The 19097-nt window shown below is 36.4% G+C and overlaps 1 protein-coding gene across 1 annotated transcript; it reads left to right on the top strand.

The window, feature by feature from the left end:
- Positions 1-7842: 7842 nt before the first annotated feature.
- CCDC151 (Coiled-coil domain containing protein 151) lies at positions 7843-14651 on the top strand. Its single transcript, XM_067778327.1, has 8 exons — positions 7843-7930; positions 8007-8461; positions 9466-9651; positions 9788-10293; positions 10360-10612; positions 14062-14148; positions 14238-14400; positions 14522-14651. Exons 1-8 carry the CDS (start codon positions 7843-7845, stop codon positions 14647-14649), a joined length of 1866 nt encoding a protein of 621 aa, XP_067634428.1. The 3' UTR covers positions 14650-14651.
- The last annotated feature ends 4446 nt before the right edge of the window (positions 14652-19097 follow it).

The raw sequence follows: 19097 nt of genomic DNA, 5'->3' as shown, positions 1-19097 counted from the left end.
GATATATCTTATTATTGTAGTCTACGACCCTTTTAAACTTCTATTATATAAAAGTGGCCGTTGTCTTTAACCTATCCCGTCCATTTTTACTAGAAATATTTCCTGCTATAACGAAATTTTTTACGATATTGTGACGAATATTTGTTACACTAAGTGATACTGACATCACTGCCTGCTTTAGTGTTGTTGTGGCTTCATTTACTTAGCATCAGACTAGTCACTTGTATCTACATAATGAATGAGTCAATCATTATGTCTACACATATGTACGTGTACGCAGCGGAGAGAAAACGCACAAACACATGCATATATCTTATATGAGACGCGCAAGTAACACTCACACTTGCACGCGCATATGAGAAGCTATAAACGTAGTTATAGCAGAAACGATATAATATAGAGACATTGCATAGACGAAAAATCGTGTGAGGCAAGCTTCACAAAATTCTAGTAGGTCACATTCACCACTTACCACAGCAAAATTTGTTAAACTACCACTGTCTGCATTTGTTATTTAATAATTATTTATACACTTTTTATTCAGCTAATGTGTTCAGAATTTAACTTTTACTCACTAAAACTCCATTCAGTGTATTTCTGTGCTTAAATTATGTTAAAAATTGTGTTAAAGTTTTTGGTGTGGTGAAAGTGACCTACTAGAATTTTGTTACGCTCCGCTGCTTTCCAGCGAAGTTCGCGCATGCAATATCTTTATATTCAAAAATTTTTGGTTATAGTTGGTAATTTTATAGCTGCTAACGAACTAGTAAATTCTAGAAATATGTCAACGAGGAAACAAAACACTATAAAAGCAGCAACAGTTGAGACACGACAATCAGTTTGACATGTGACGCTATCTGGCGAGCAATAGTAGTGTTGTTTTGGAAGTACTTTAATAAAGGTAATTTTGCATTACTGAATTGTGGAGTTGTTTATTCAACAGTTTAGTGATTCGAACGTTAGTAGAAGATTTGGAATAAGCGGAATTGCAGTAAATTCGTTACGATATGTTAATTTGTCTTCTAGTTATGGCTCTCGAAACATAGAAAATTGCTTAGTCATAATTGTTATAATTAACTTTAACATAAAAGTGGGAGTAATCCTTAACCGATTCTGTTAATTTTTCTTCGAAGCATTCCTTATAGTAAATCTGAACTAAATTATGAAAGGTTTAACGATTTTTAATTCATGATAAATAATATTTGTAAAATTTATTTTATCACAAGTGGGCGGTGCTTCGCTCGTATTCCAAAATTTTTGGAATTTATGTTTGGCGCCCTAAAACCAATCTACCTACCAACTTTGAATATTTTAACGGTATTCGTTTTTGAATTATGTAATTTTTTCCATTTTTCTAAATTTTCGATATCAAAAAAGGGAGCGTGGTTATCGACCGATTCCGCTCATTTTCAATATCAATCTATTCTGGATTAATATTTGCTCAGTTCACACGGACAGACGAACGGACATGTAAATTTTTTTTCGATACTGATGATTTTTATATATCTATGTCAATTCCTTTATACCTGTACAACCAACCGTTATGTTACCAGAGTTAATATACTCTGTGTGCAAAGCACGCTGAGTATAAATATCTCGCGGATGGCGGAAGGTTTTAAGAGCGTGTACAAAGTTCTGAGGGAATGATAATGGCGACCTGGAAACATAAGTTCAGAGTATGCTTAAATTGCGGAGGGAGCACATCTCTCAATTGCTTGCTGCCCAGTAGGGAAAATTCCTATTTCAAAACTGCTGCGCCTTTAGTGCATTCAGAACCCTCAATAGTTAGCTCTCTATTCCTTTTGCATGCTTTTAAATGGAAAATTCAACATGGAAATGCTCTAAGCGGTGGAAATCTACCCAAATACATTACCTATTCTGTTGCTCTTAACTAGATCCTAATTTCAACTTAAGAATTAGTTGGTTACTTTGTACATTTTCGATAGCTCCGAACTAATGTTAAAGTTTACAATTGACCAGATTTTCACGATACGCCATGGAATATATTCGCAATGAGAGAATCGAAACTCGCCATTATTTGGCGACTTGGAAGCCCAAATAGGAATTGGTTGTATGCCGATTTGTCTGATTTTTAGTTCTCCGCAAAACGTGTAGGGCTTTTCCAAGAGGCGTTGAGCGACACCACTATATCCCCAAAAACTATGCCATTCAAAATGTAACTAAGCTTCCGACAAGGTGAATCCCATTTGTGCGATTTCTTTGGCCTCATGCGACGGAAGATGAGTCCTTCAGCAGAAATCAATCTATCAATCTATTTTAAGAGCTTCCCAAAATGGGTTATTCAAGTCTCCCGTTGCCTTTTATTTAAAAACACATCGTTCTCAGCATATTATATGCTATTACTTTATTTGCTTTTAGACCTGTAATGCTTATACTACGAATAAAGTGTTTTATACCTTGTTTAGCCTTTTCATTTGGTGAGATATAGTTTTTTCGAAATTTCAAAATCAAACATTTTATCTTGATGCACTCTAATGCATGCGCTTGTATGTATGTGTACCTTGCAAAACCTTTCGAAACTTAAACAGACAATTGTTTCCTAAAGAAATTGAGCTGTCTCCGGAATATATGAGTTTAATGAAAATAGTTTCTCTGTTTTTAAGTTGCCTTTGAGTATGTGTAGATATCTCTGCAAAGCTTCATTTGCCAAGTGTTAAAATTATAACGAATTGATTGTTCTCAAGTGTTAACAATTTTCAGTTTTTAATTTTCCATTTGAAATCATAACCAAAAAAAAAAATGAAAAAAATTAAAATGTCAGACAATGTCAGATACAATCGCAGACAAATTAATTGACATTAAAGTTTTCTAATAAAATAACCACGGCCAGAATGATTGTTTGCTGTCACCTCGTTGGTTTGGATTTAGCACTAACCATGGCAGCACAACAGATTTAAGAGTTGACTTCCTATGGCTATGACGTATGCCTCACCATTGTGAAGTTGTGCGTATATGCGCTGCTAAATTTCCGTTAAAGGACTGTTCCTAAAAGATAGTTCCCACTTTATTTTGATTGTAAGTCGGCGAGTTTGCACATTTTTTCCTTCTACTTTCCTAAAACGGAAAAAAGCATACTTAAACTAGTCGATGATGTAAAAATAAGCAAAAAATAATGTTTTCTTAAATTTCGCAGATTGTGCCACAATAAATCCGGAGGGTTGCGCAAGGGTGCGGAAATTTCAAAAATCGAAAGGGTAGAAGAGTTGCATATGATCCACTAAGGAAAGGCGTAAACAAAATTTTTAAGATCATGTGCAAATTATACTACGTTAGCCTGAAAAAGTTGCTTATGTGCAACGCCTTCTGGCGTCACATGCTTATAAGTTAGGCTTCGTCAGTAACAACAGATGTAGAAAGTGCGAGCTGCAGGAAGAAACGGTTGATAGTGTTCCCTGTTCGTGTTCTGCGCTCGCCAGGTTAAGGCAATAGCTACTAGGAATGGCAGAATTGCCAGATCTCGATTCAGCTGATGGTCGTCAAACAAATTCTTTCAACATATGGACACATTCAGACTATGTGAGTTCTTTATTGATAGGCTAATTCAATTTTACCTGTTCGATGAAAGTAGCCTTTGCTTTTCGTATACTGTTTTCAAGATGTATGATGGTATGGACAACTTAAGCATACATAGACATGTTGTTCACGTCATAAGTCCAGTACCGTTCCATTGGGAGCTTCGCCGCATCCAATATGTGCGACCACTCACAAATTTTCTTCAATATGATCTAAAGTATTCGGAGTGAGAAGGGTGGCAGAGGCGTTTGTTCCACATTTCAATGTGTCATCTGGTGACATGTTGCAAGCAGGACATACATTGTGTATGTCGGGGTTGATTCTGGATAGGTATGACTTTAACCTGTTACAGATTGCTTAATCTTCTGTGAGTTCTGGTAATTTATCTTTAAGAATGGTTTTGGCCGGCCATTCCTTGCATAGAGGTCCGACGCCTTTTTTTGGATGTCAGAGAACCTCTTTGTGCTTGTTTTCTTTATACGGCTGTATTCTAAGGTGCTGTATTTCGACATAGAGGTTACGGAGATGACTTCTTATGCTCCTGGGAGGTGGAGAAAGCTGTCGGCTAATTGCTTTGTAAGTAGTAACGAGTGTATCATTGTACTAATCCCAAGAGTTGCTGGCAAGGGGTTTGAAGATTTAATTACGGCTCTGGATTTAAGGCACAGTTGTGGTTGCATGTTTGCCAAAATGTAGATCATGATCGAACGTAACACACAGTACTTTGTGCGTTAAGCTGGAGACATTGGTGCTTTATCGGTAACCGTATCGGTAACCTTTTAACAGCTGATTCGACCAACCTTATGAGAATCAATGCAATCGATTATTGGTGCCGCTAAGATCGTAACCATATCGTAGCCAACCAATTGGGTTTTGGTTTACCGTCGTAACGATAAACAGCTGATTACGTTAGGGATACGACTACAGCGATACGACAAACGTCACCAATGACTCCAGCTTTAGACAGTCGGTAGCGCAATGCCGTTGACGTGGATGTCCAATAAGGTCGACATTTGCCATGTTCCCAGTGTAATATCATTTAGTTGTTACCGGCATGTTATCGGTTTGTTAAAGACGACTCTTCGGTTTGTTATGAAGCAGATACCCGTAAAACTTGATAACAATATCAGTGACACGTACATATGTAAAGCATCGATTACAAGCCGTTAAGAAAAAAATAACAAACCGATGACTTTTAGATAACAAAAAAATAAATCGGTTAGTAAAACAATGGCAGTCGATGTCGGTTTTTACCGATAATAAGCCGATGAAACTCTTCTTTCAACAAACCCGAGTTTATTTTAAATCATTTAATTTCTAGACCTACACTTGTTTGTTTACATATCGAACTTTACGAGTACTTGGTACCCAAGCTTATGAATATGCTAAATCCACGTCATGGCCTCTGAAGCTAGATCTTCTTTCTTGGACTAGTTTGTTTAATCATGGCAACATTTTTATATTGCAATTTTAGTTGAGGTCTGCCAAGCAGATAAATCTCTATCCATATATTATTCTTTTTACTTTCATATGTTGCCATATTAATATACACCATGGGTCTCAAAAAAATAAAAGCGACTGCCCTATCCCATTCGCAATGAAAGCAAATTGTGATGTGGAATTCAGACCCCTGATCTATACTCAATAAAAAAATGCTGCATTAAATTTGTATTTCTTTTGTATCTTCAATTGCTTCGCAGTGCCTTAACATCAAATCTACAGCGCTCAACATTGCAAATGTCGTAAATCCGCTGAAAGATGTTCGTTAAGTTTGTCGAGTGTAAAGGATCATCAACCATCAGAGCTTAAACGTAGACATTAGCATCGACCGTTTTAAGTCGTCAATCTGTTTTAATTAAAATGTGCCACTTAAACATCCTTCTGCTTGAAGTGTTTACCTTGGCGCTTATCGCCACACTTTTACCGACACCAACACTACACAATCCTCTTAACACATGCCCAATGCTCACAATAACACGAAACTGGCCAAAAAACTCTTTATTTATCCAACCAGCTACCGGATTAAATGCAATATTTGTGTGCATGTACATGGCAGAGAAGGTCATGGACAATCCCTTCTGATGGTAAGGAAATCGGCTTCCAGTTAAATGCTGATAGCCCTTTAATGGCCATTTGTAATTGCAAATAAAGTTCAACGGAACTCAATAAATAAATGGGAAAAAATGCAGGTTAGTGAATGCGTACTTTAAGTAAATATGTACATGCGCCAATTCCGCAAATGTAGTGTATTTTAGTTGTAAAAACACACATACATACACAATCCAGTGGAATTGTTAAAGCATTTAACACCTCCACTGCTTGTTAGAGCTTAAAGCTTCAAAACACCTACAACAGAATTGTACATGCTGTTGCTGCAAATTATTCAAGTAACCGAAGTCGCCGGAAAGGAAAGGAAAATAAAATTGATCCATTTCAGTCGCTTGCTGCTGAAACTTAAAAAAAGCTAAGTTTGGTTAAAACTTAATTTTCTATTCCCCACTTATGTATGCTGGTTTATCAAAAATATGCTTGGAGCTTGATATACGTAAGTACTACACTTCATTGGATTACACAAGAAAAAAAAACCAATATTAACCAAGCAAGTTAAGTGCTTTATTTAAAATCATCTTTGTTATCGGTATTGAGGAGCCTTTGCCGGATATAGATCCAGTACGTTCCGCATTTTGTTTTGTTGATTTTTCGACCTTGTAAAATTTGGTTTCTAGACAAACCGATTTCGGCGTTGTGCCATCATCAGTGTCGATTTGCGTTCTGATCTGTTTTTGTCGTTTGTCTTGTATTTATAGTTCGTAGGTACATGAGCGGTACTGTCAAAAAGAATGTTTGTGCATATGTATGTGTATGTGATGTGTGTTCATTCAGAACTGAGGGTCGTTTTTACTGACCGATTTGTGTGGCTGACTGAGGCAGGTAGAAGTCAGTAATTCTAGTCGTTTGACTTTCTTTGTGGGTGTGCTGCTTTTGTGTGTTTATTATTTTGTGTTTATTTGTTGTTGTGTGCTTTTCTGTTTTACCTGTGTGATTACTTTGTTTCTTGTAAATAAGTTTTAAAGGCTCAAATATTGTTTCAGAAATTGTGTGTATCTTTTAGTTTATTATTCTACCGTCTCTGTTTTCTGTTTGAAGATTTCCATGTATTCGGTTGTGAAGGACCCTGACTGTTTTATTTATGTTTGCTGAGGAACATTCATTTTCGAACATGCGATGATGTTTAGATTCCGTGTTTTTTGTTGTAAACTCGAATGTGTTCTCTGAACCGCGTTCTTATTTACCTCCTATTTGTTCTATGTTATTGTGTTGGCATCCGCAGGTAAGCTTATTAACGCCGTGTCTGCTAAACGGATTCTCTGAGTCAGACTTAGTTCTTATTTTTCGCCTTAGGTTGCTCGATGTTTGAACGCTGTGTTAATGTTGTATTTTTTTTTAAAAAGTTTGCTAATTTATATTTTGCTTTTCCAGTATATGTCGTTGTCATCCAATTATTATTATTTTACGTTTCCTTTTGAAATTGTTACACCACACAACTCCTTAACCTTATTGGGTATTTTTTCGCCTCTTGTGACAGGCATACTTATCGCGGGTATATTTTAAGGATGGGGGACTTCCCGCTGGCGTGCTATTTCCGCTTCATCTTCTTTTTTTTTGTTGTAGCAGTGCATAGAGTCTGGTCCAATAAGAGCGGTTACTTACAAATAATCATCTATAATCTATGAGAAAACGCCAAGAAAGATTTTAGTTTCAATAGGGTTGGATATACACTCATGTTAGGGGGTTTGGTTTCACATTACAATTGAGTGAAAAAGTTGTTATTGTTATGTGAAGACACATTTCATGAAGGAAATATATTGCGTATGTCTGGATTGATTCTATAAAAGTAAGAGTTTCGCCTTCATGAATAAGATTAGCTCTCGGACTCATCTGAGAAAGCCTCAATTTGGACCCAACACCTTCTTTCGCGGTTCAAATATCATTATCTGGATTCACGTGGGCGAAAATCAAAGGAACAAAATTGTTTAGTCCCTATGCACCTCCCAACATGACTGGTATAGAGTTTGGGAACATGATTCTTGAAATGATATACACATAAGTGAAAAAATCAAACCATTGCCACATTATCCCGTTATCCCTTATATCACAGGGTTGTTTAAACTCGTTACTTAGTACCGAATTCAATCAAATTGTTGCTATAACAAAATTTGATTGTTGCCACAATAAATAAAATTAACAATACTTATCATTGTTTGTTGAATTATTCTGCGAGTTAGATGGAGGTGAAGTTTTTTAAAAATGCCTTTACGGGAGGCTGCCGAAATAGACAAAATTGGTGAAATAAATACAAAAATTGCAGAACTAAAGAAGCGCATAGTGCTTGCTGGTAAGTGTTACCGACCAAAAACCACACAAGATTTCTTCAACTTTCTTTAACTTTAACACCTCTTAAAAATTTGCAGAAGGTCAAAAGACGGCTAATGCAGCAGAATGGCAAAAGCAAAATCGTATCAATCGCGAAACTATATCAACGCTAAAAAAGGAAATTAAAGAATTAACATACAAATGTGGTCAATTGCGAAATCCACTGCAACGCGCAGTCATCATCAAAGAAGAACCACCAACAGGAGAAGTGCGCAAGGCTAGCACCACCATCGCCACTGCCGTAATTGCGGTGGGGAAAATGAGTTACCCCATTGGTGCGCGAAGTGCGGATGACGCCATCTTCTTAACCGATTTAAAAATCACAGAACAGCGGAAACAGTTGGATTTACTGAGACATCGTTTTAAATGTCGCAAGGAGCGTTTGGCTAAATTGTTGCAACAATATCGGGGTTTGAATGCGGCTAAGGCGGCACTTGCGCAGAATTTGGGAGAAAAGCCGCCAGAGACGTTAGAGGAGGATGCAAATAGAAAGGTTTGTGTTTGGAGAAATTATGTTTAGCGAAGTTTAAATTTTCCCTTCTGGGTTCTGCTTTGTGAGTGGCAGTCGTTTTCTTGGGATGCAAAGCCAAAATATAGGTTAATCATTAATAATTCTTTTTAAATGTAGAAGGCCTGTACTAAAAACCGCAATTACTTAGATAAAGTAAAACCTTAATTAATTTCTGAGAATTAATGATTTTAATATCGGTAACATTTATCCACTAACACACAATTTGAGAGAGGGATTGACTTTGTAATCTTATCAATTTAATTTTGAAAATGAGGTCATTTAGAAAGACGATTTGATAGAATTGCGCCTACACTTCAACATAATAACACAGAGAGATAATTAGAGTCTTCGGAACAACTCATTTATGACTACGAAAAGTTGTCGGGCCAACAATTATCGGCATGTTATTGGATTGTTTTCGACATATTATAGACTTGTGATTTATAACAACTACTTTCGAAGAATTCACTATCAGCAAGCTACCGATTTGTTATAAAAAATTGTCTTACATGTTGTGGAAAACATATCGATTTGTAATCAAAAATTATCGAAAAATATTTTTGTTAAAGAAAAATGTTCGAACTGTTATTGTTATCGATACATTTTCCTTAAAAAACTAAGTCAATATTAAGTAGATATGATAACCTTTCTATACAAAGTCGATTGCACGCCCTCTGGGTTCGGTTTTGGGTTTTTTAGGAGATTTTGAGTTCAATACTCAGCTCCCGAAAAGTTAGCTGATGAAGAAGTGAAATTCAGAAACATTTTCTGGTAACCATCGCTATTTGTAAACTTTTCATTTTTCTCTAATATCAATAAAAAAAACAATTGCATAAAGCAATATGTCTCGCTAATTAAATACAGATAAAATAATTTTATTCTATCATTCGTAGTTGGCTCCTTTATAAAGATATTTAATACTTTGTTTTTCTTTTGAGTTAACTAAGATAAGTTGAAGTAATCTTCAATTCCTTTTCTAAAAAAAGTTGGTCTGCCAGCTTGAAAATGAAATACATCGAACCAACGTTCAATGGATGGAAGCTGAGCATATACGGAAAAAGTATCGGTCGATTGAAACTTCACTAATGAATGATTCTGAACGTTTTGAACGCAGTCTGCGTGAGCTTGAAGGTGCACTTAGTGAGCAACAGGCAGAAATAAATAGATTGCAGGTAATTTTTTAATTTTATTTCTATTGTTCTAGAAAGAAATCGTAAACTGATGTTTGTATCCAAACCTAGATCTAAGGGCTTTCTCCTTTTCGATATACAAACCTTTAAATATGTTTCGTTCCCTCTCCTTAACTAGGAAGTGCACAATGAGGCCATAGAAATGCGCGACGCTGCCAAAACTTCTCTTCAACGTCAAGAACAACAAGCGCGTCACTCACAGAAAATACGCGGACGTCAGGCACTCGATTTTCGCAAACAAGTTGAGGCACGTAAAATGGAACTGGAACGTATTGGACGTAAACTATTTGTTGAAAATAAGACACTACTTCATCAGGACAGTTTAGGTTCAAGCTCGGGTGATCAACTCACAGCTAAAACTGAAACTGAATTGGACGAAACTGCACAATTGCAAAATTTAACAGCCGAAATGGAAAGTTGTTTCAAGCAATTAATGGAGGTGAGTGGTGCAACCACGCCCGCAGAAGTCTATGATCGTTTTTGCTCACAAAAAGAATCTGCCGAACGATTGGCTTACTTACGCACGGCCGCTGAGAAGGAGAAGTCTTTGCTGGAAGCACAAAGAGAACAACTAACTGCAGCATTGGAATCTATAAAATTTTCGGATGTTCAAGAGACTGAGGTGTAAGTGGTCTATTTTCGTTTAAATACTTGTAAATAATATCTGCATATTTCTTTACCTGTCCTCAGTAATCAGGAAGTCGTGGAACAAATTAAGCTTAAAATTTCAGGGCTAGAAACGGAGAAGCAGAAAAATAATGAAGCCTCTGAACACACGCTGACCATTCTGAAATTTATTAAAGAACATTTGATTGAAATGATTTATAAGCTACAGGAGGTTGACGAAAGCCACATTAACTTGAAGCCTAAGGGATTATATATACACGTCGAGAACTTGCCGAATTTTTTAACTAACGAAGCACAGGATGACGATTTCATAGATGTAAGTATATCGATTTTTCTGATAGGAGTCGATTCATTTTCTTTTCGATTCTAGTTTCGATCCTTTTAGGCCCACTTGCGCAACGGCAAGTTAACTTTTTAACTCAGAGATAATCTGACATGAGGGGTTAAATGCATACATAAACTCTGAGCTAAAACATAACTTGCCGTTCTGCAAGTGGAACTTAAAGTGTAAATGCACTGGTTCTAAGCGTCTTTCAGTGATTTTTGAAATAAAGTTCAGGTTTATGTATGTTAATTGGAACCTAGTATCACTTTTATTCACATACTTCTATTTGCAACAGAAAAGGTTTTATCTTTTTTTCAAACCGAGCCACTGTCTGCTTTGGATCAAGAGTTTGGACCGCAGTTCAACAAATTGCAAATAACGCAGGCCGACAAAATGAGACCGATTTGTTTGACCATAAACCAGACCATACTTTCCTAAAGTTTTTCGATGCGCTGAATTCAAATCTGGAGGGAGAATTGCTCTATCATGTCAGGATTTTGAGATATCCTAACCTAAATGTGCAAAAAACACCGTTTTTGCCTATTTTTGAGGTTATATATAAACGACAGATTTTTTTTTTTTTAAAGCACACATAGCATCTTAAATAGGAAGTCTTTCTCTTACGAATGGCGTTGAGTTTGCTCAAATGTCTTTTTTTTCGCTAAGATAGAGCAATTTAAAGTTTATAAATTTGCAAATTTTCCTATAGCTGAAAAACCACTGAATTAACGTAGGTATGATGCAGTAGAACATATACCTCTTACAAAAGTCTACAAATTTCAAGCTTACATATCTTAAGTCCAAGTAACTCGATCCCACAAACCCCAAGCTCACAGACGCCAATCCCACATACCCCAAACCCAAAAACCTCAAACCGGTAATTTTAATCTATAAACCTAATGCTTAAACACCACAAGCCCACAAAACACAATCCCACAAACTATTAACACATAAACCCCAAGCCCGTAAACCCCAATGCCAAAACCCCAAGCCCAAAAACCGTAATACCCGAAACCCCAAGCTTATATACCCGTAGCCCACAAAGCCAAGCCTTCACCCAAGTTCACAAACCTCGAAGAATTTTTGCCGCTCTCAGCCGAACCCAGAGTCACGAAACGTGGACGTGGCTGTGATGACTGTTTTTTTTTTGTTTTTTTTTTTTTTTTTTTTTTTTTTTTTTTTTGTGTTCTACTGCATCATACCTACGTTAATTCAGTGGTTTTTCAGCTATAGGAAAATTAGCAAGTAGAGTACGAGAAGTGTACCTAAAGATGATGGTACCGATAAATCTTTTTTAGTTTATAATCACTTTGTTTTTGTGATTTTATAGATATGTATTAAATTATTTCTTTGTATAATAAAGATTTAACCCCTGATGATGCCAAGGAGTTTGGCGAAATGTTGGGTAAAAATGGAGGAAAACTAAAGTTTTTAGTGTTTTCGTTTCAAATCGAAAAGATCAGGAAAGCCTATAAACATTCAAATAATTAAAAACTGGTCAGAAAATTAAAAGAAGGAAAATTTGCAAATTTATAAACTTTAAATTGCTCTATCTTAGCGAAAAAAAAGACATTTGACAAACTCAATGCCATCCCTAAGAGAAAGACTTCCTCTTTAAGATGCTATGTGTGCTTTTTAAAAAAAAAATCTGTCGTTTATATATAACCTCAAAAATAGGCAAAAACGGTGTTTTTTGCACATTTAGGTTAGGATATCTCAAAATCCTCACGTGATAGAACAATTCTCCGTCCAGATTTGAATTCAGCGCATCGAAAACCTTTAGGAAAGTATGGTCTGGTTTATGGTCAAATTTCTTGCCGGCCTGTGTAATCAGTAAGCTGAAAATCAGGATGTTTCTTATATACTCGTATATGTCATATATATTTTGTCATATACAATATTTATTGTTGTCGATATTGCGACCTCAGGTTGAAGTCATCTTCAGGAACATATGATTGTTGCTTATCGACTCCAAGAATCATATGTTCCTGAAGATGACTTCAAACTGAGGTTGAAATATCAACTACAACAAATATTGTATATGCAAAATCAAAATCGGTTTTGAAATTTCGATATATATATTTGTGTGGCCTAGAGCTCGAATAAAAGTTTTTAATAAGAAAAATTAAGTCTTTTTAGCAAAATGATAACATTATAAATGATAACATTATAAAAAGTTACAATAATTTCCATCCGATTCGGCAGTCGTTGTGCCGAACGACAATTTACATGTCTACTTTAAAGACGTAACTCTTCGCCCCATTCATAGCCTCGTTCTTATTAGTCATCTTTATTATTTTTTTCTTTGTTCCACATCTGCCTCTTTGACTTCAGTTCCAACACTCTTTCTCACTCCTCTTGTGCCATACCTTCCCCTTTTTTCCTACACCTACTTTTTTGATCTTCTCTTCCCACTTCCCTATCCAAATCCTATTCTTCTTCCTATACCTGCTTTCCTCTTTTTATTTTTCCATTTTCTCTATTTCACACACATAGACTGAATGTGTCCATAATGTCACAAATAGAAAAACCTGATTATGAATCAAGACTTAAACAACAAAAATCCGCATTCTTAGCAAATACAAGAAGCTTTCTTGTGCCTGTTTTAATTGCTACTTAAATAGTTTATCGGTCTCCGTCTTAATAGCTATAGCATTAGTACGGCGAACGCAGGACATATGATCACCGAACTTGCTTTATTCTTTCGTGCAGAAACCGCCCTTTCAACATCTGCTACCACTAAAGAGGCCTAACATATAAGATACTGACGCCGAAAGGTAGTGTCCTACAGTCATCTCTCTTTTGGTAATATGATTTGGTGGTCCAATTTGTGAGTCTTCCACACAGCTTTCAATACTTTGGTCACAACTCTCACTTCACGTTGTCTGCCAGGTGCTAAAATCTGCTACTTTTCATTTACTTTGAATATTCAGTGTACATATTTAACGGATCTTTTTTTTTCTTATCTTTGTGCCAAACTGTCCTTAAAATTGTAGCACAGTGATGAAATGATGTAGTATGTTAATCCTGTAGTAGGTGCAGTTATACCTCTAGAGCGTTGGCCGTAACGCTCAATCATTCCTTCACACTGAGTCTCTTTCTCGGCCACTGGTCTGTATTTGGTATAGAGAGTTTCAATTCGGGTGGTTATCGCTCTGATCCCTTCCGTTGCATTGATAACACCGGCCGGAAAAATAAAAAAGGCCCAGACCTAGAAGTGAGCAAATATTTTTCTAAAGGTCTTTGCTTTACGGTATGTCAAGAGCGTCACTACAAAGTTAGTTCTGGTTTTCGAAATACTTTTATACAGCGTGTGTAATCTTTTTCACAAGCGTGTGTAGCATATATTGTACCTAACCTACTATGAACATTTCCTAAAGATCCGTCAATCATCAAACAATAATATGTAAACTAACTCACAATTTGATTTTTCATTGCAGATCTTGAAGTTCAAACTCCAGTGCTGCCAGGAGACAAGTAAGTCCGCAGATTACTCTCCAATCGATGTGCCGAATTTAGATTTGGAGGTAAGCTAACGCAGTCATTTGTACATAAGCGCTTTTTTGTTTATTCAATTAAGAATATTAATTTCATTTTTATTTCTGGCCAAAAATAGACCGATGAACTTTATACAATAGCTGAGCCACCCAAGTCGCCCACAGTTACCGAGGGGCAGAAGCCACAACCAATGCCGTTATGTTATTACAATTTGCTGGCTGGACGCACGAAACGTGCTGCTGGTACATCTTCCTCTTCCCCTGAACAAGCGCCGGCTGCAGGTAGGTCATGCATGAAGAAAAAGCCAGAGTTATTTTCTTTTTCGTAAAATTTACCAGTTCAATTTTCAAATTAATTTTATACGCAAAAATATTTTTTTCTTTATTAATTTATTTAATGCAGCTGCTCTACCTGACGAGGAAAGTGAGGTGCCCACGCATCAATACCTTAAGCGGCAATCCGTGGTCATTGTAGATACCAAGTCGAGGCGTAAACCTTTTCGTCCAGCACCGGCTGCAAGAAGGAAATAAAAAAAAATCGGTTAAATAAAAATAAAGAAATGATTGCATACATACTAAAAACAAAAGAATGAAATATGTATGTATTAAAAAATCTACCAAAATTTTACTCAATTTGCTGCGCCACTCAAGCGTGGCACAACCAGCATCCAACTGCAGCTTCGAAACTGCAAAGCAAATATTCCCACAGATAGAAATATGCACGTTTTGCGGTACCAGATTCCAGCCAAACCACAATTCATGTCCATCTTAATTAAATAAAAAATATACGATTTACTGCCAGAAAGTACGATTCAAGTGTATGTATGCACGCTCCCAAAAGTATGCTTTAAAATTAAATTTCGCATTGTAAAGCTCGAACCACAGATTTCCATTCAGAAAGCTTATAAAAATATGCATACGTGTTCGTTGTTGCTATTATTTTCGCAGGTACCCCAGGGCATAGAATTCAATCTCATTTTGTTATTAATACCAGTTTTTTTTTGTTGTTTCATTTGCTTCAACTTAATAGCTTCTCGACCACTGGCGAACCACTCATACCACACTCTCATTGCTTTATTCTTTCAAAGTCAACTAGTAAATGCACTAATAATGTTAAACCGAAAAAATATGCCCTAAGTTGGGTTTGAGAGTGGAGTATACTACAAAGAGTGAAAGGTGAAGTGCAATGTGAAGTGGTTATGCGCCTGATGGTATGCTATGTAATAAAGGAAAAAAGGAGCTTTTCTCATTACTCTCAACAAGCGCATATCAAATATGTTCTGGCTGTTGCTATATTTTGTAACCATAAAGCGCATGCAGTATGAATGTATCATTTACATAGTAGGAATACAAAGATGAATGAAGATGATGAAAGTACACAAATACAAGTAAGGATGGGCTGTCTTCGGCTGTGCCGAAGACCTCATACCTTTTGTGAACATATGAGATGTAGCATATTGGGATTAGATTTACATAAGCGACATTATACATCAAATAAATAATTGATTGGCACTCCTCACACAAAGTTTCACTGTTCTTCATGAATATATACGATCGATCTATAAGACCTTTTCAGATAACAATATATGCCATATACGTAATCAGTTGATGAAAATCTAGCTTTAAAAAAAGGGACAGAGGTGAAGAAGAGCGTGTTATCTGAACAATAGGTTATGTGGCATTTATACTAGGCAGAGTTGATCCTCATACGAAATAAGAGTTGCAAAACTCCGCCCGTCAAAGCTTACCTTGAGAGCGTTTATTTGATCACTGCAAATACATGCGAAACTGTTTCTGTACTATGTTTTTGACCGATCTCTATGATTTCTCAGACAACAATGTATACCGTAGAATGCGAAGGCATCTGGTGAAACTTCAGGCTGATAATTTCAGGAAGGTATGACAAAAAACCTCTTTTCTGGAAAAAAAAATATAGCGGCCCGATCCGGTTGGTTCCAACAAATGCTACAAGATGAAACTAGTGTCATACTTAATATATCATTTCATTTTCATGAAAGGTAAAATATAACTCGAATATGTAAAGGGAGTTCATAAGAGATTACTGCTGTATCATTAAAGGGTTTTGTATGGCAAACATTGCCTGCCTCGTGTTTGTTGGGGGTAATGTTAAAAATGTTGAGCTTATTATGAACCCAACAAGCAGCAGTTGTTGATCATGCATCGTTGAGTATTTTCGATCTACTCATAGGTTATATGCTGGGTATGCAAAAACTAGGAGGTACAGGTATGGACTCTGACCACTTAGCGAATACAATTTGAGCTATTACGAAAGGTTTCAAGATCGTGCGGACTCCTGCAGGAACTATTATTTGACCTGGTAACCAATGTACAGAATGTGCTAAATATATAGGGGGAACATTTCCCTCATTGCCAGATAGCGAGGGAGGTGGTGAAAACAATATCCCAATCCTTGATAACCGAAAATATTCCGCCGGCCGGCCACGATGAATCGATAATGCTTTTCGCTTTATGAAGAAGAAAAAGAATACATGCGCAATCTGTTTTTCAAAAAATCTAATTTTCAATTCCCTCCAAAGATAATAAGGCTTTGCCAAATGAAGCTGAGCAACACTACCAATTCTGTAAGGATTGGGAAGAACCGCACTCGGCCATTCTAAAGCAAATTTTGGCGTATCGCGATAATATCAACAAAACTAAAAAGCTCACCGCAAGTTCTCTCTTTTCAGAATTCGATAGAAAGGCAAAAAAACTACGTCTTACACAGAGTGAGATCAAAGTAAGAATCTGCTCATTCGTGCCTTGGCAGCCACGGTACTGTTGAGGGGTAAAAATTAGAGAATGTGGAGAACTTCTTCGTCTATCTGGGAACTGGCGCTAACGGCAAATATAATGTCAAATTATATTGAACAGAGGGCAATGAGTAAAAGCCCCAAGGACAACCTAGCATGTTATGAGAATGAAAAAGACGCTCTGGATCAAAATGTACTCCTAAGGGCACCGGTATCTGGAAAAGAGGAATCAGTGAAAGCTGACGTGATTTGTTTCGTAGCGACCAAAATCGCCAATTTATGTTGATGATGGAAAATAAGGATAAATACACGACTCACAAGGGAAAGTATATGAGTTCTAACTCTAGCGCCTTAAATAGTAAAACAAAAAGACATCCAATGTCACTGACCAAGTTCTGTTAAACGAGCCAAAAAATATTAAACATAATTTGGGATTAAAGAGATATAGTTCATATGTATGTACTAAAGCATGTATAAAAGAATATCAGCAAAAAGTCAAAAGTTGGAGATAAATTAAAAAGCGTGTCTGAAGGGATAGAGGGTTTCTTAACATCGGTATAAATGGAGTGTATACGAGTTCGAAACTCAATTTCCGAAAAGCAAGCTGATTTGAAGTGTGAAATAGAGCTTACGATTTCTTATCGAACACAAGCGATATTTTCGCGACCCGAGAAATCGAGAAGTCGACTTCTCGCGAGATTCTTGAAACTCGAAATACTCGTTATACTTGCGACCTTCTCGACTTTCAATTCAGTCGCTGCATTGGCAGTATTCTGTACATTTCTGTGTTTTTTACTTGTGATTTTGTAGACATTTTCGCTTGTGCTCCAGAAGAAGTCGTAAGCTCTATATAAAACAGCCGATGAATCGATTAAATCGTAAGGTCTAGTGTGAAGTAAAATTCATAAACATATCCTAGTAAATATCGCCTTGTGCAAATTTGTTAATTATACTCAGCTGAGCAGAGAACACGATAACTTGAGTAAATTTTGAGGTACCTTGATGAAATTTGGTATGTGGGTTCCTGGGCACTCATCTCAGGCAGCTATTTAAAATGAACGAAATCGGATAGCAACCACGCCCACTTTTTCGATATCGAGGATTTCGAAAAACCGAAAAAGTGCGATAATTCATTACCAAAAACGGATAAAGCGATGAAACTTGGTAGGTGCGTTGACCTTATGACGCAAAATAGAAAATTAGTAAAATTTTGGACAATGGACGTGGCACCGCCCATTTTTAAAAGAAGGTAATTTAAAAGTTTTGCAAGCTGTAATTTGGCAGTCGTTGTAGATATCATACTGAAATTTGGCAGACAGGTTTCTCCGATTACCAGATGTGTGCTAAATAAAAATTAGCAAAAGCAGATGACGAACACGCCCACTTTAAATTTTTTTTTTTTTTAAGTCAAATTTTAACAAAAAATTTAATATCTTTACAGTATATAAGTAAATAACGTCAACATTCAACTCCAGTAATGATATGGTGCAACAAAATACAAAAATAAAAGAAAATTTCAAAATGGAAGTGGCTCCGCCCTTTTTCACTTAATTCGTCTAGAATACTTTTAAGGCCATAAGTCGAACAAAAATTTACCAATCCTCGTGAAATTTGGTAGGTTCATAGACTCTATGACGATAACTGTTTTCTGTGAAAATAGGCGAAATCGTTTGAAGCCACGCCCAGTTTTTATACACAGTCGACCGTCTGTCCTTCCGCTCGGCCGTTAACACGATAACTTCAGTAAAAATCGATATATCTTTACTAAACTTTGTTCACGTACTTACCTGAACTCACTTTATCTTGGTATAAAAAATGGACGAAATCCGACTATGACCACGCCCACTTTTTCGATATCGAATATTACGAAAAATGAAAAAAATGCCATGATTCTGTACGAAATATGAAAAAAGAGATGAAACATGGTAATTGGATTGGTTTTTTGACGCAAAATATAACTTTAGAAACAACTTTGTAAAATGGGTGTGACACCTACCACACCCGAACTTAGCCTTCCTTACTTGTTTTTATCTAAGAAAAATAAAAATAAAAGGCTATAGTTGATTTTGCAACTCAGGAACCTTCAGTAATGACAAAACTCTGGATTTTCGTTGGTTTACGAGCTGAATTTGTTCCCTTTAATAAAACTCAAGTAGTAATCTAGTACATATATTTTTAAAAACTTAGATGTTTCACTACTGGGTATCG

This window comes from Eurosta solidaginis, chromosome 3 (genome assembly GCF_040869045.1).
Source record: "Eurosta solidaginis isolate ZX-2024a chromosome 3, ASM4086904v1, whole genome shotgun sequence".
NCBI classification, from domain to species: Eukaryota; Metazoa; Arthropoda; class Insecta; order Diptera; family Tephritidae; genus Eurosta; species Eurosta solidaginis.
Note: the sequence above shows the minus strand (reverse complement) of the source record. Positions and strands in the feature narration are given on the sequence as shown.